A 15,569-nucleotide genomic window follows, 5' to 3' on the forward strand; every position below is an offset into this window, starting at 1 on the left:
CTAGATTTCTCCTCTTCCTGGATTCCCCTGGGTTAACCAAAGATGTTCCCTCTCGTGGGTCGTCAGATTCTTGCTCAACGTTAGCCAAATCAGCATAGGGATTTTCGGACAGGACAGATGGCGAAGCATTCTTTAGCATTTCTGCATAAGAGCGTTTCGAGCGTTCCTTAAGGGAGCGCTTAATTTTATCCCCGCGCTGCTTGTACGCAGGGCATGATTTAAGAGCATGTGAAGGGCCCCCGCAGCAAATACACTTTTCAGTTTCTTTGTCGCAAGAGTCATTCTCATGCTTCCCTTCGCATTTGCCGCATCGTTACTTATTTCCACAATATGTGGCTGTGTGGCCCAACTGCTTGCAATTGCTGCAGCTCATTACCCGCGGTACAAACAGGCGAACTGGTAGGCGAACCTTGTCAAGGAGGATGTAGTTAGGAAGAGAGGACCCGGTGAATGTCACCCGAAGCGAGCCTGATAGAGAGTAGGTAGTCTTACCTCCCTCGGTGTTTGCGGTATACAATTGTTTGCATTCCAAGATCTTAATCTGTTCAAGTGAGGGGTCCTTAAAGCAGCCAACCCCGTGCTCCAACAGTTCTTCGCATTTCAGGCCCGGTTCGGACACTACCCCATCGATTTCTACGGCCACACAAGGCACGTACGCTTTAAATTCCCGCGTAAAGCGCTCACAGCAAGCAATCGCGTTTGCCTGGCCGAGATCATTCACTAGAAAACGTATCTTGTTTGCCCGAACACGTGTTATCTGAGTTACGGCCGGGTAATTAGCAGTCAGATCTCGAGACAGTTTTAATATATTAACCGGTTTCTCTCCGGTCCGAAAATATACCACCCATGGCCCAGAGGAACCTTCTGGGTACTGCTTTATACGGGGAGCAATGCGAGTGTTAGGGGATCAGGGACTTCCATGATTACATCAGATGGTATTTCGCCCTCGGCCATTTAAGCACGAGGGCAGAGCGTTATATAAACGGGAATGTGTCTTATTATTTGATTACAAGGTAGAGTAAAAGTAGGGAAAAGGAAAGAAAGCAAACGAGGAAAAAAAATAAAGCAAAACTTATCTGCAAACAACGTCGATTGTTCCGCACCAGCGAAAACAATGTACTGGATTTACTGCCGGCACCAGCAGAACGGCAGCTAACGAACGAACAAAGGATAACCTTCACTCACTGAAATTTACACACCGAACACCACTGTGAAATTTAATGATCCGTTCCGTTCAAAGGTTGGGAGACGTATGTCCCCTGATCCTTATGGTAATGACCATCTGCCAATCTTAATTACTATTGCTAACGCTTCAGGGCCATCGAATACAACCGATCTCACACGAAATATTGATTGAAAGAACTAAACGTCCGCGATAGTTGGCAAAATGGAGTCCACACAAGAGCTTCCTCCGGAGGAACAGTGCGGGTTCACGTCTGGCTTCTAGGGGCGAGCTCTCGCGGACGGTTTCAGAACCCGTGGTAGGTCAAAAAATACGTATACGAGGAGAAGCTCGTCACGTATAAGATCTTCCGGGACGACGGGCTTCCCGCTAGCGCTGCACGACGTTAAAAACGCGAATGAAAAGTTCGATGGAAGCCGAAGAAACGTAGTTACTGGCGCCGGTTCGTTGATCGACTAACGAGAGAAACATCGATGAACATTCATTGGGGTACGGCCCGGCGCTTAGGAAACCGAAGCAGTACTATCGAGAGCCTGGAATATTGAAACAGTTGGATATTTTAATTGATCGAGAAGATCTGGCCGGATTTCGCCCCGGCACAGAAGATCTACCGCGCTGCGTCCCTTTACGATAGCGCGAACGAAATAAGTTCTCACTTGCTCTTTTATCGTGTAACAAGAAAGCTCCAGTGTAATCCTCTAGTTTTAAGATATTTAAAATGTGAAACAAAGAAATTGGGACCTTCAAGCTAACGCAAATAAAGGAAATGAACAATAAAAAGGACGGGGTCAAGTAGTTTGCGAACATAGAAGTTTCCTTTATGGAAATTTGGTTCTTTAACCAAAGCTATGGAAACGTTTCTTTCGTGCACCTGGCGTAATTGCTGTATGTTTATGCTGAAGATTGATTTGTGCTATTCTAATCAATTTTACTTCTCCGTATTTCCACACGAACATTGCAATGAGCTCAGAAGGGGTACGCAATGGTAGGTTATATAGCTTTACCTCTGTATTATCATTTTTCAAATTCACATGTATCACTGCCACTTTCAACCACGTGTTTTAGGTTGTTCTGAAAAAAGCTTGACCTGGTGTGTTGCATGATATCAGTACTGCATTGCGCAGGTTTACAGAAAACGCCCATCTTCAGTACCATGAAGGTAGGCGTTTTTGTAAGCCTAAGCTCCATTTTCACCTCCGGAGAATATTCCGTCGTATAAACACAATTCAAAGTCAACGCTCGCGGCGTAAGGGTCGGAGCAGCACTTTTTCGTCAACTCCACTAATGACGGCAAGAATAAATACAATGCTGCCTTTGCTCTCGAAACAATGCACATTAGATGGAGAGGCTGCTAGTTGTCGTTCACTTTGCTCGATTGTAGATCTGGCTCGGGCAGAAGTAGATAACTAAACTGAAGATCAGGTCTTGCAATTTTATCTCCGGGAAATATTCGTTGAAATGATTTGGATGGGGTGAAACTTCTTTTGCTTTCTGAAACTGTGTTGGCATCAATACTTTGAAGCTTTCCTAGCACTAGGAACGGCAAAATTGCAATTTGAAGTCCTTTAATTTTTTTTTTATTTTCATTTATATTTACTCAAATATAATTCATTCCACGTTGAAAACTATTGCGTTGTACTGAAAGCTGATGATACCGTAGGTTAACAATGTCAATATCAATATCAATACAATGAAGACCCGTTTTTATCAGCCCCTTGGTGAATTTTAGGTTGATAAAACGGGGACTTTGATAAAATCGGAACATATATTTTTCTTTCTTTTGAAGAAACTATTCTTCTTTAGTCTCTAGCGCTAAACGTTCAAAATCAAAAAACAGAAAACAATGAACTATCTGATTCAATTATATTGTTTTTGGAGGTTAATGTTTTAAGGATTTGTTCATGGAGTTACATTTCTCATTTATTGCTTGGATAGTTCTTTCTGGATAACCACACGACATACCAATTTGTACAATAGAAGCAAAAGAAAAATAAACATAACAGTTACTGCTCTGGAAGAAATTGAGGTTGCATGTATTACAGAACTTCGTTGACAAAACAACTACAATCTAAACGCACTAAACTCAATTAAAAAACGCTAATGAGTTGAGGATGATGAATAACTTCGGAAACCTTTTGCGACCGACAAGATCATTCTCTTCAACTTTCTATAGACCAGCTCCACCGATACCACATAATAATCCATACGATTGATTGTAAACGGGCATTCGGTGGTCTTTTCCATCGACATAAAAAACAGCAAATGCTGCTGAATCATTTACCAACCTTATTCGACCTTAACGAGTGAGAGGGGAAGGAAGCTAACCAACTGGGAAACAGGCACGACCATCTTGAAAATAATCGAAAATTCAAACGCTGCTGGAAGCTCCCGCACGTTTGGACAGAAGCGCTATTGCTTGATTTATAGCGGCGTTGATCCTCAGGTGCGTCATGAGCGATCACCTCCATTCGAAGCCCCGGCAAACGGTAGCTATCCGACATGTTCTCCGTGCGGCGCGTGAAGAATTGAATTCCCAGCCACCGCCAATCCATCGCCGGCCGGGCAACTCTAGTCACTGCAAGCGAGGAAAAAATCCAGTAGCGTAGCTGAATTTTAGTCACGGATTGTTCAAAATGTACACATTCAATTGTTTGGTTAATGATCTCTGCGCTGCCCGTTTTTTTTTTCGTTGCCGCCCTTCCACTTCATCGGCTGCCGAATTGGGAGTCCCCATTTCGAACGATTTGAAAATTTTATTCATAAAAGCATGGGAGCTTCCAATCAGGTAGCATGATTCGCTTGAAATTTAGATCGATTTCAAGCTCCCGCCAACTGCTGGTGCGGCCGCATTCCAGATCAATCGAATCTATCAATGAATGAAAAGCCGAGCCGCCGAAAATATTTCGCCCCTTCACATCAACAACGGATCTGGCGGTCCGCGGGTCGGCAAGCGAAGCACAACTTTTCGAGATTAGGCTGCCGATGCCGACACCCGGGTCGAAATTAATCTGATTAGATGTTTGTTTGCTATTAAGTGCTAGTTTGTGGCTGGTATCAACTTCAAACGCAAGCGAACTAATATGTATGTAAATAAATCGTAAGCGACGTGTGTCCATCATGTCTCCGAGTGCTCGTTCTGGGTTGGCATGTCCGCTGGTGTTTGGGGAGACTCTGAATGTGTAGATGAATTGAAAACTTAAAAAAAAAAATTAACACAACTCGGAATAGATTACTTCTTGTCCTTTCTCTCTCCCTTCTGTTCTAGACCGATCCGAGCGCGGGCTATTGCAGCGCAGACGGCGGCCTCCACAGACAGCCAGGCGCAGAGTACCGAAGTCGAGAGGTAATTTTTTTCATACATCAATTCAATTTTTGACTCTTGAGCAATGTGCTTTGGACCTTACCAGTTCAGTAAAGTGCACTTGACATGTTGAAAGACAATTTTCTACTAAATTTAAACTATCCTCCTAGTCTTCTTGGTATCACATTTCAATTTGCTCTTGATTAATTCAAAAATAATAATCATCTTTTAAACGATTCCTATTGCTTCTATATCCAGTCGAAAAAAATCCCTCTCGAAATGTTGAGTCATACAAAATTTCAGATTTTCTCAAATCAGATTGAGTTTTCTAGCAAAATCAGGAAATGTTAATCAAAAAGAAAAACAATATTCAAAATATACTAGCCAAGTAACCAATAAGCATTATAACGTAGTCTAATATCTACTTGAAATCTACATATATGACAGTCTTCTTTAATCGCTAAGTCATATATCCTGATATAATACCAGAAAAGGCGAAATTTTTAGTGCTATTACTGTGCAGAGATTAACAGCACGTTATGCAATTGTAATGATATTATATAGCACCAGTGCAAAAATGTCATGCTATTAGAAAACTTGAATTGGCTTAATAAAGTCATGGGTGCGTTTCGAATTCGTCTCATCAGAAACCGACACTAACTCATTGTCGGAATAGATTAGGGCCGGCTTGACGCTAAATCCCAAAACGGAATCACTATATTTCCAATCAAATGACTTGACAAATGTGATGTCCCGTTAAACTAGAAGTTCTGTTAAGTCGATGACACACAGCGAAGCCGAAACTTGTCTTGGTTTAGCAGGTCTATGCGAAAGCACTAAATTGGGTAAACGCCAATGTTTCTCCCAAAGTTGAACATTTTTTGTGAAACAACTCTTTGTACGTGAAGGACACAAATCCTCACTACAAATTCATGTGTGCGTTTCGACTAGGGCAGCGCTTATCTATTCCGATAATAAGTTTGTGTCGGTTTCTGATGAGATTTTTTTTGGGAGAAAGATTGGTGTTTTCGCAATTTTTCCTCCTTAGGGAGGAATATAACTTATTGAAACGGCTCTCATTTTCCGCAATGTGGTTTTGAACGATTTTTTATGTTTCCTTTTCGGTATGATAAAAAAAGAGAAAATAGAAAAATACTGTTTGGAACCGTAATTGACTGCTTTCTAATGCTTATCAGAATTTCTTCCTCACACGATATGAATAATGTTTTATGAAAATTGACTTTAATGAGTCTCAAACAGAAGTCCTCGTCCCTCACGGCAAGTGAGCAGATTTTGCTGTTTAGGCTATATTTTCTATGTTCGAATAAAATGAAATATGCCGAATATAATCTTGCATAACGAATAAATCCACAGCATTATGATAGCATTATATCGGTTTTATATTTGCTATATAGTGGCACTAAATGCACATGCAAAGCATACATGTTTTAAAGATCTTCGAAGCATGTGCGCCTTATATCAGCTTTATATACGTATACAAAACAAGCGATAATTCTATATTACGAATTTGCGTGTATGGATTTACAATGCTATAGAGCTTTATTGCATTGTTAATGCTATAATTGAGTCTCAATGCAACATTAGTACGAATGTATAGTCAATAATGTGCAATGGCTTAATGCTTATGATTGCTTGGGTGAAACTAATCACCTATAAGGGCACACAACTCGAATTGACAGAACTCTTCGACAATTTAACTGTTTAACTTTTAAACATCGAATAAATTTAAAATTTTCAAACTCACGGCAGAGTGGATTCCTGCGTGCCGGTACTGCAATTAGACTTTTCGCCAAAGATGCCGAGGAGATTGCATCACAACCGATTGCCCATTCATTTACCGCAAACCAATCAAAAACACAGCACCCCAAAATTAACTACCAACGCCATCGGCGATGAAGTTAGTGGCAATGGCGGCGGGTTTACACTGATGACACGTAAGTGTAAGAGACAAAAACCACCTGGTCGCGAGCACATAGACAACATTACCGATGATGACACGAACGATAAGTCAAAAGTAAATGATCCTCAAGCTGCAGTAGGTGAGCAGACAAATATTTCCCCGCCGCGAAATAAGGACTCCTCGCGCAATAGAAAGTTGCGTGGACGAGAACCGACAGTCACTCAATAATATTTGTTTCAATTTATTTTTATTTTTACATATTGTATGCAGCGCTGCAATTTTTTGACATCTTCGTTTGAGATTCAAGGAGTAACAAATGTCAAATCATGCCCTACTATGTTCAAACTGCAGTTGTTAGTAGCATCATTCATTCAAGCAGCCAAGCCGCTCAGTATTTTTCCATTCATTTTCAATTTCATTGGCCCTGTGAATGGCTTTCTACTGGGATACTGACTAGATTTCTCAAGCAAAACTACCTTGAGAACAATGTTGACGAATGCTTAAATATTCGGAACATATCCACATTTAACATAAACTCGCCACAACAGAGCTGATGACGGCTTTGGCTAGTAAATTGGGAAGCATTAATTTGAAATAAAAGTATTCGGTATTGTCATAAAAATTCCTCCAACTTGATTGATGGAGGTTTTGAATTTTAATCTTGGTTGAGATAGATTCAACTGAAAGTTGGCAGTTTAAAATAAAAATTCGCTAAACTGATTGTGAATTTACAAAAGACCAACGATCCCGTTAAGCTACCTCTATGAACCGCATCAATAAATTGAATACTGTATTATGCGTCTTCAGTAAAGTGTTTTTCTCTGAAACCTTCATTTACGAACTCATTTTTCACGTAATAATCACGGAAATTTCTTTACGACCAAATTAGAAATAACTAACTCTTTTTTACGAACCAAATTCGTAAAAATAGTTTGAGTACATACAGTACAGTATGAAGTTGAATACAATTTAACATATTCTTAGCTAACTGTTACTAATGAAAGTTGGGTATTTTCGGAATTGAGTTGACGAGTGCGTGACGAAAATCAATGTCTAAAGTCATTTTGAATTCAAGATGGTAACTTCCAGTTTAGATAAATTCTCTATAACCTCAACTATATGGGTCAATTATAGGGTAGATATAGATAAAGTGATTAGTGATGATGTAGCTATAGAAAATTTTGCTCAAGCAGCAATTGCTACAATATTGGTCTTCCAATATTGTAGCAATTCCGTCATCGCCAAGTCCATTTCAAAAATACCCATAACGTTGAGGTTATAGAGAATTTATCTAAACCGAAAGTTGGCATCTTGGATTTCAAAATTGGTCCAAACTATCAATTTAATCATCTAGTCGTCAATCCCGTTCCAAAAATATTATTATGGTTCTTGAGAATATTGCTCAACCGGATGTCGCCATTTTGGATTTCAAAATGGCACAAAACATGGCATCTGCTTGTTAAGGCCGTTCCACAAATACTTATATATTTAGTGCTATCGAGAATATTGCTCAACCAACAAAATAAGAATGTGAAACGAATTTTTTTACAAACTGAATTCCAAATAACGAACACTTTTTTTAGGAACTAATTCGATTTATGAACCCCCGGTCGGAATCGACCGCTGAAGTACTAATTCACTGTACACTAGTCCGGACATGCCGCACACTTAGGTGAATCGCATTTCAAATACCAAAATATCATGACACCTGCAGTAGAAGACAAAGGGCTAAGTCGCCGAAAAACTCTAATTATGTGTGATAGAAATGTAGGCTTTCTGCAGTTTCATTGCGTAGCAAGAGTAAAAATATTCGAATGTGTGGTGTTATGAATAAATAATGTTTAACGCTTGATTTACCTTATGGTATGGATTTTCGCAAGTAATCTTTTCTAGCTTTATTACCACTTGTGAAGCTATTCTAAGGATTAAGATCAGCTCTTCAATCATTATGTATCTCCTGTTACTGGGATTCATTCTCTTGGAAGTAACGTACACTTCGTAGTAAGCTATTCGGTTCGTGTCATGATTTTTCGGAACTCTGTTGATCATCAATCCGACGGTCGATGAAAATTGTTCTTCAATATCATTTCAGAGTCTCATATTAGATTATACTTTCTCGTTTCGTTCTGTAATATAACGATGAATCACGCACTATTTAATTTTTAATTTTTTTGGTCGGCTCGAGACAACACCTACTGACAAGAATTAAATGCAAAAAACAGAGTTTCCGTGTAATTAAATTATTAATACAGTATAATTGAACACAGAAACCATCTAAACATTGTGTCGGTCTTACCACACCCAAAAACTGTCTTACCCCAACAGTGCACATTTTTGTTAAGTGCCCTATTAACCTTTACAGTACCAGGTTAAATTTTTTCTGAAAATTTTGTTTTGATGTTTTTTCGTAAATTTTTGACCGAATTGGATGGAACCGGCTTTAAAAGCTCTGGAATTTAGTCTAGTCTCTATGTACCAAGTAGCGTTCAAATCCGTAGACCGGTTCCGGAATTAATCCGAATTCCCGTGGGGTATATCCGGCATCCCAGTGGGGTGACGGACGAGTTTTGAAGAAACATCCAATAAATTTAAGTAATGGTGTTTTGAAATGTGCTACATATGACTATTTCCCATTGATCCTTCACAATAGACATGAATCGGACCAATCTTGGCCACAGAAGAACTGTTCCGGGAGAACCTAAGAAAATGTAGATATTCTTCTATCATTCCAGCGATTTGGGTTAGCTTTATACGAAATGCAAAGTTCTTCCAATCAGACGGTTCTACAGTTCCCTCAAGCTATGGCCATTCCGGCACCGGTTCCGGACGGATGGACATTTGACGCCATTTTGAAAACTAAGATGGCGGCTTCCGATTACCACAAAACAGTGAAAACCACCATCAATATGAGTGTTATATGAAAGAGGATGGTCAGCAAAAGCCGGAAATTGATAATTGACGCCATTTTGAAAACCAAGATGGCGATTTCCGGTTACCATAAAACCGTGAAAAACATCATCAATATGGGTGTCATTCGAAAGGGAGTGGTCAATAGAAGACAGAAATTGATTTTTGACGCCATTTTCTAAACCAAGATGGCGGCTTCCGGTTATCACAGTGCAGTGCAAACCATCACCAATAATGGCGTAATTGTAAAGCGCTAGCGGTCAGCAAAAGCCGGAAATTAGTTTTTTGACGCCAATTCGAAAACCAAAATGGCGGGTTCCTGTTCGAAAGAAACAGTGAAAACCGTCATCAATAAGGGTGTCATTTGAGAGGGGATGGTCAGCAAGAGACGGAAATTGATGATTGACGCCATTTTGAAATCCAAGATGGCGATTTCCGATTACCACAAAACAGTGAGCAGCTTCATCAATATGGGTGTTATTCGAAAGGGAGTTGTCAATAGAAGACAGAAATTGATATTTGACGCCATTTTGGTTTTAAAAATTCCAGTTATCACGATGCAGTGCAAACCACCATCAATAATGGCGTCATTGTAAAGCGCTAGTGGTCTGCAAGAGCCGGAAATTGGTTTTTTTGATACCAATTCGAAAACCAAAATGGCGGGTTCCTGTTCCAAAGAAACAGTAAAAACCGTCATCAATATGGGTGTCATTAGAAAGGAGATGGTCACTTGAAAACCAAGATGGCGGTTTTCGGTTACCACAAAACAGTCAAAAGTATTGTCAATATGGGTGTCATTTGAAAGGGGGAGGGGGGGTCAATAGAAGCCAAAAATTGATTTTTTTCGCCATTTTCAAAGCAAAGGTAGTGGCTTCCGGTTACACAAAGCAGTGAAAAACATCGTCAATAATGCTGTCATTGTAAAGCGGGTGGTCAGCAAAAGCCGAAAATTGGTTGTTTACGCCATTTTGAAAACCAAGATGGTGGCTCTTGTTCCAAGGAAACAATGAAAACCATTGTCAATATGGGTGGCATTTGAAATGGGGCGATCAGTAGAAGACGGAAATTGATGATTGACGCCATTTTGAAAACCAAGATGGCGGCTTCCGGTTTTCACAAAACAGTGAAGACTATCATCAATACGGAAGTCATTTACGAGTGGATGGTCGGCAGATACAGATATTGATTGACACCATTTTGTAAAGCAAGATAGCGGTACCACAAAATAGTAAAAATCATCATCGGTACGAGCTTAATTTAGAAATGAACGATCACCCAAGTAGCAATTTTTATTTCAACAACTATTTCACCTCAACAATAAATATGTGCTGTTGTAACAGGCAACTAAGTTTCTTCGTGACTCAAAAGGTGCAGATTTAGACTGATTTTCAATATAGTTATGAATCAGCGAAACTTTTAAAACTTGCTCCCGTTCCGTAGTCATTACGATGCGAGAATAACTGAATTAAATCATATTGTTGTCAACATATTGAACGTAGATCTCAACAAGATTAGTTCATTCTAGCCCATGTTCACATGGGCTGTCAATCGCAACTTAAAATTAACGGCAATATTATTATAATAATAATTTTCGTTTTGGACATGTGTATTTTTCCTCGTTCAATACTGCGGTCGTGATCGTGCGTTGCATTGGAGATGTATTTGTTGATTCACGCGTTCGTGGTTGGTATCGGTGTCGGCTTCATAGTGTGGTATACGTGCAGGTGTGTGGGGCTTCTTCGATTACTCCATCGTTTATGGAGTGATTGCTGTCCTCAATTAAAGCAGTGGATGATATCAAGAAGTTTTGACTCGTGAGCCGCTGCCGAATAATGTGTTTGGGGAACGACGGCGATTGGGATGCCGCGGTTGCCTACTTTTTGCCTTTCTCATATAAAGAAAAACTATGCAATCACTGAAAACATCGACTAATCAATTTCGGACTTCTTCTCACCAATCCCTTTCAAATGTCACCTATATTGATGGTAGTTTTCATTGTTTTTTGGAAACCGGAAGCCGCCATCTTGGTTTTCAAAATGGCGTCAAATGTCCATCCGTCCGGAACGGGTGCCGGAATGGTCACAGCTTGAGGGAGCTGTAGAACCGTATGATTGGAAGAACTTCGCATTTCGTATGAAGCTATGAACCCAAATCGCTGGAATCAAAGAAAAATATATACATTTTCTTAGGTTCTCTCGGAACAGTTCTTCGGTGGCCAAGATTGGTCCAATTCATGTCTATTGTGAAGGATCAAAGGGACATAGTCATATGTAGCACATTTCAAAACACAATTACTTAAATTTATGGGATGTTTCTTCAAAACTCGTCCGTCGCCGCACTGGGATGCCGGATATACCCTACGGGAATTCGGATTAATTCCGGAACCGGTCTACGGATTAGAACGCTACTTGGTACATAGAAACTGGACTAAATTCCAGACCTTTTAAAGCCGGTTCTATCCAATTCGGTCAAAAATTGACGAAATGAGAGCAACATTAAAACAAAATTTTCAGAACAATTTTAACCTGGTACTGTAAAGGTTAACAGTATTGAAATACTCAAACTTATCTTCAACACATACAAATACGGAGAGTAGATTAGAATGTGCAACAAAAAAACTGGTGTCTTTCAAAGCTTTTGTACTGTTTGAACCTTAAAATGTACCTATTGACTAAAAGTAACATTCAAGTGCGCATCAATTTTGCTTTTACATGTTTTGTTTATTTTATTGTTTTCTGATGAATCAATATAGCATCGACGTGTCTCAAAAAATAATCGTACTAATAATATTCTGTCAATATTGTATTACTTAAAATTTGATATCTGGGAAAAATAGTGGGGTGACGGGTACACAACATTTAGCCGTGCTAGCTATATCCGATTATTTAGCATAAGTTTCCCTTAAGGGGTCTAACAGAGCAAAATTTTAGTAATATCAGTATTTTGATGATATATGCAAAATAGAGATGGTCGGGTTCGGGTTTTTGGACCCGAAACCCGGACCCGACCCGAACCCGACGGGTTCTGTAAATTTAAGCTTCTCGGGCTCGAGTCGGGTTCCGGATTTTCAAATTAGAAATTCTCGGGTTCGGGTCGTGTCCGGGTTTTTGAAATTTTGGACTTTCGGGCTCGGGTCGGGTTCGGGTTTTTTAAATTATAAATTATCGGGGTCGGGTCGGGTTCGGGTTTTGAACAAAACAACCGATTTCATGACATTGTTTGCGCCTATACACAAAACGCAGTCTTTTTTGTAGTAGTGAATTATACTTCGTAATACGAATGGATGACACATATAACCGAACCAAATATTAGCACCTCTGAATCGCTAGAATTTGTCGTATTTTCTGGTGCTTGTATTTTTTCAATCTTGCATAAAATTTCGTCTCTGCAGATTCGCAAACTGCCTGAATTATTTAATTTTTTAAACGAACATTCATGAAAGAGCATTCCACAATACGTGTTTCACATCTAAAATCTCTTTGCGATTTATTTTTCATGATAATTAGTAATAAACCAAGTCAACAGGAATTTTTATCGGAAAATATCGGTTCAACTTTCTATAATGGAATATAAATTTCGACAGTTACTTTAAAACCGATACTTAGGCCGCGGCGATTTTTTCTCTACGTAAACGGTTTTGTGGAGTACATTCGTACCCCAGAACTAAAATCGCTGTAGTATGTCTAATTTTTATTAAATTTATAATTAAATTGGATAGTTTTATTCTAAATCATTCGTAAAATAACCTGTTTAAAAATATTCGTGTTTTGACTATTTAATTAAGATACCGGTCCAAACGCATTTTCTAGTTACTTTGCTCTTGTGCTTTGTTATACCAAATAACAGATACTATTATTCGGCAGAGTTGGAACTTATACAATTTTACACAACTTTCTCGCTTACTATGTATCGATATTTTGCTTTAAAAAAAAAGATATAGTAATTTTTTTTGAATTATGTACACATGACAAAACACTAACGCAAACTGTTTTGTGGGATACATTTGTACCCCAAACAAATTTTAAGCGAGTACTGTTAAATTGGTCAAATGAAACAAATAGGTTGTACCTGCCTTCACGGAAGTTTAACTGTAACGGAAAAATAAAGATTTGAACTCATAAATTTGGTGGTACTTTGGTGTCATTATGGCGGCTCAAATTTAAAAAGGGCACTTTTTTTAAAAGCAGATAGTTTAGGTCAAATTTATTTTCTAGAGACTGTCTTTGTTCCATCAGACCTAAACCTAGCTTCACTTCCGCCAGGTTTCGTTGTTCATGACACTCATAGGGTGATGGGATAATAGCACCACTATCAAATCAGTGGTACATATATGAAACAAGCACTTTCTGTCAGATTGTTCCCGGGCTGAGCTGTTGCATGATCCGGATTCCTTCATGAAAATACATGAATTTCCACAAACTTAACGAATTGATCGCAAAAATTTTGTGTGTTCTGTTGAAGCCATTAACGATACAGGTTTAACCGTTCCAACCAGTAACGTGGGCGACGTCATGTAAACTGTCGAATACGAATTGCTAATTGCCATAGCTTAATTTAATACATGTAATAAATTATACGAAACTGCCTTGCAGGAATGGTTGCTGATAAAAAATCAGAAATTTTGGTTAAGTACGACGGGCAAGGTTGTTGGAAACTGTGATCATTAGGCTTTCTGTTTCCCCATGAGTTAGCCGCCAATTTAACTTAATTTCCGGTTAAGATATCAACGATTTATATGTTTCTCAGAACGTTACAAATTTGACGTTCAGTAATAGTAAATATAAATGCGGATTCTACTCGGCAGTGATTTGTTTTGTCATATGCAGATATAACTCAATGCGTATGGTGCTACTTCAGATTCGAGTGTTTATACTATTCTTAGATGATTCAAGGGTCCATCTCGGGTGCGTAGAATTAAAAAGCTTCGAGATCTTTGATTGATTCTCCGTATTAGTAAGTTGGATTCGGATCGGGCTTCTCATATTTTAAATTTTCGGATTCGGTTTTTCAAAATTTCAAAATTCTCGGGTCAGGTCGGGTTCGGGTTTTACAAAATTTTCATTCTCGGGTACGGGTCGGGTTCGGGTTTTTAAGTTTTAAAATGTTCGGGCTCGGGTCGGGTTCGGGTTTTTCAAATTTTATAATTTCGGGCTCGGGTCGGGTTCGGATTTTTAAATTTTCATGCGCTCGGGTTCGGGTTCGAAAAAATTGAAACCCGACCATCTCTAATGTAAAACATGTGCATCTCTAAGATAAGAAAAATATCCCCAAGAAAGGATTTTTTCGAATTTGACTTGGCAACATATTCATTTTTTCGGTTGCCAAAAATAGAACCGTGCCAAAAGTACTACATAATTTTCTCCTTCCGAAAATACTCATGTTACTGAGGTTATAAAGAATTTATCTAAACCGGAAGTCGGAAGTCCTGCAGGTTGGGGTCCATTAGGAGGTTGATAACAGTGCTCCCATGTCGTAAGAGGCGACATAAAACAGGAGTCCTCAAGTCAAGATGTTTCTCCATGCCGAGGACTGAATGGCTGGCAGGACTAAAATATGCCAGTCGCGCACGGAGTGTCATGGGTCTTACCCTTAGGGGTAACCGGGGCTAGTTGGTCGAGTGTCCTTTATGAAAAGGCTATAATGCGCAGTAGCGACATCTATAGTGATTTTGGTGGGGTATTAAGTCACCCATGTTCCGACGTAATTTCGGGTGTTTTGGTGGTGCGTTTGTACAAGAGCACGTTTGTTTGTAAATTTCTGTTTCTGTAAAGTAAAATGTGTAAGGCGAATCAATCTACATCCGATTTCCAAAAACATGGAACCACTGGAAAGGGTATTCAAAACCCAATAAAATGGTATAACGGTTACCAGTGTAACCTTATATTTGTTTGTGTAAATCGCGATTGTTTTCGAAAATATGCATTGGGGTATGTTGGCCAAGTTTTGTTCCGCATTCCACATGTTCCGCATTATTTTACTAAAAACGTTTTCCCTGATTTTTTTATGAATGAAAAAATTACATATATGCTCAAGGGTTGTACCTTCGTGATAGCGCAAACCGTTTTTCAAAAAGTCTAACCAGAAGAGGTACAGAAATTCCGAAAGCAAAACTCGGCCAACCAGTCCCGGTCTCCCCTACTATGTTAGGCAAATGTTTGACACATGTTTGTTTCTTCGCAAATCATGGGATTCAAATGGTGGCCATGTCCCTAATACCCATTTTGGGGTCCGCTATAGGCGATCATAAGCCAACCTGT

General features: G+C 39.3%; 1 protein-coding gene across 1 annotated transcript in view; it reads left to right on the forward strand.

Moving 5' to 3' along the window:
• Window positions 1–15,569, forward strand: part of LOC131689815 (protein gooseberry-neuro) — a 166,499-nt gene that overhangs the window by 45,144 nt on the left and 105,786 nt on the right. Inside the window, exon 3 of the mRNA XM_058975126.1 lies at window positions 4,449–4,526. Within this exon, the coding sequence (XP_058831109.1) occupies window positions 4,449–4,526 (78 nt within the window). The remainder of the gene's footprint in view (window positions 1–4,448; window positions 4,527–15,569) is intronic.

Source organism: Topomyia yanbarensis, chromosome 3 (assembly GCF_030247195.1).
Source record: "Topomyia yanbarensis strain Yona2022 chromosome 3, ASM3024719v1, whole genome shotgun sequence".
Classification (NCBI taxonomy): domain Eukaryota; kingdom Metazoa; phylum Arthropoda; class Insecta; order Diptera; family Culicidae; genus Topomyia; species Topomyia yanbarensis.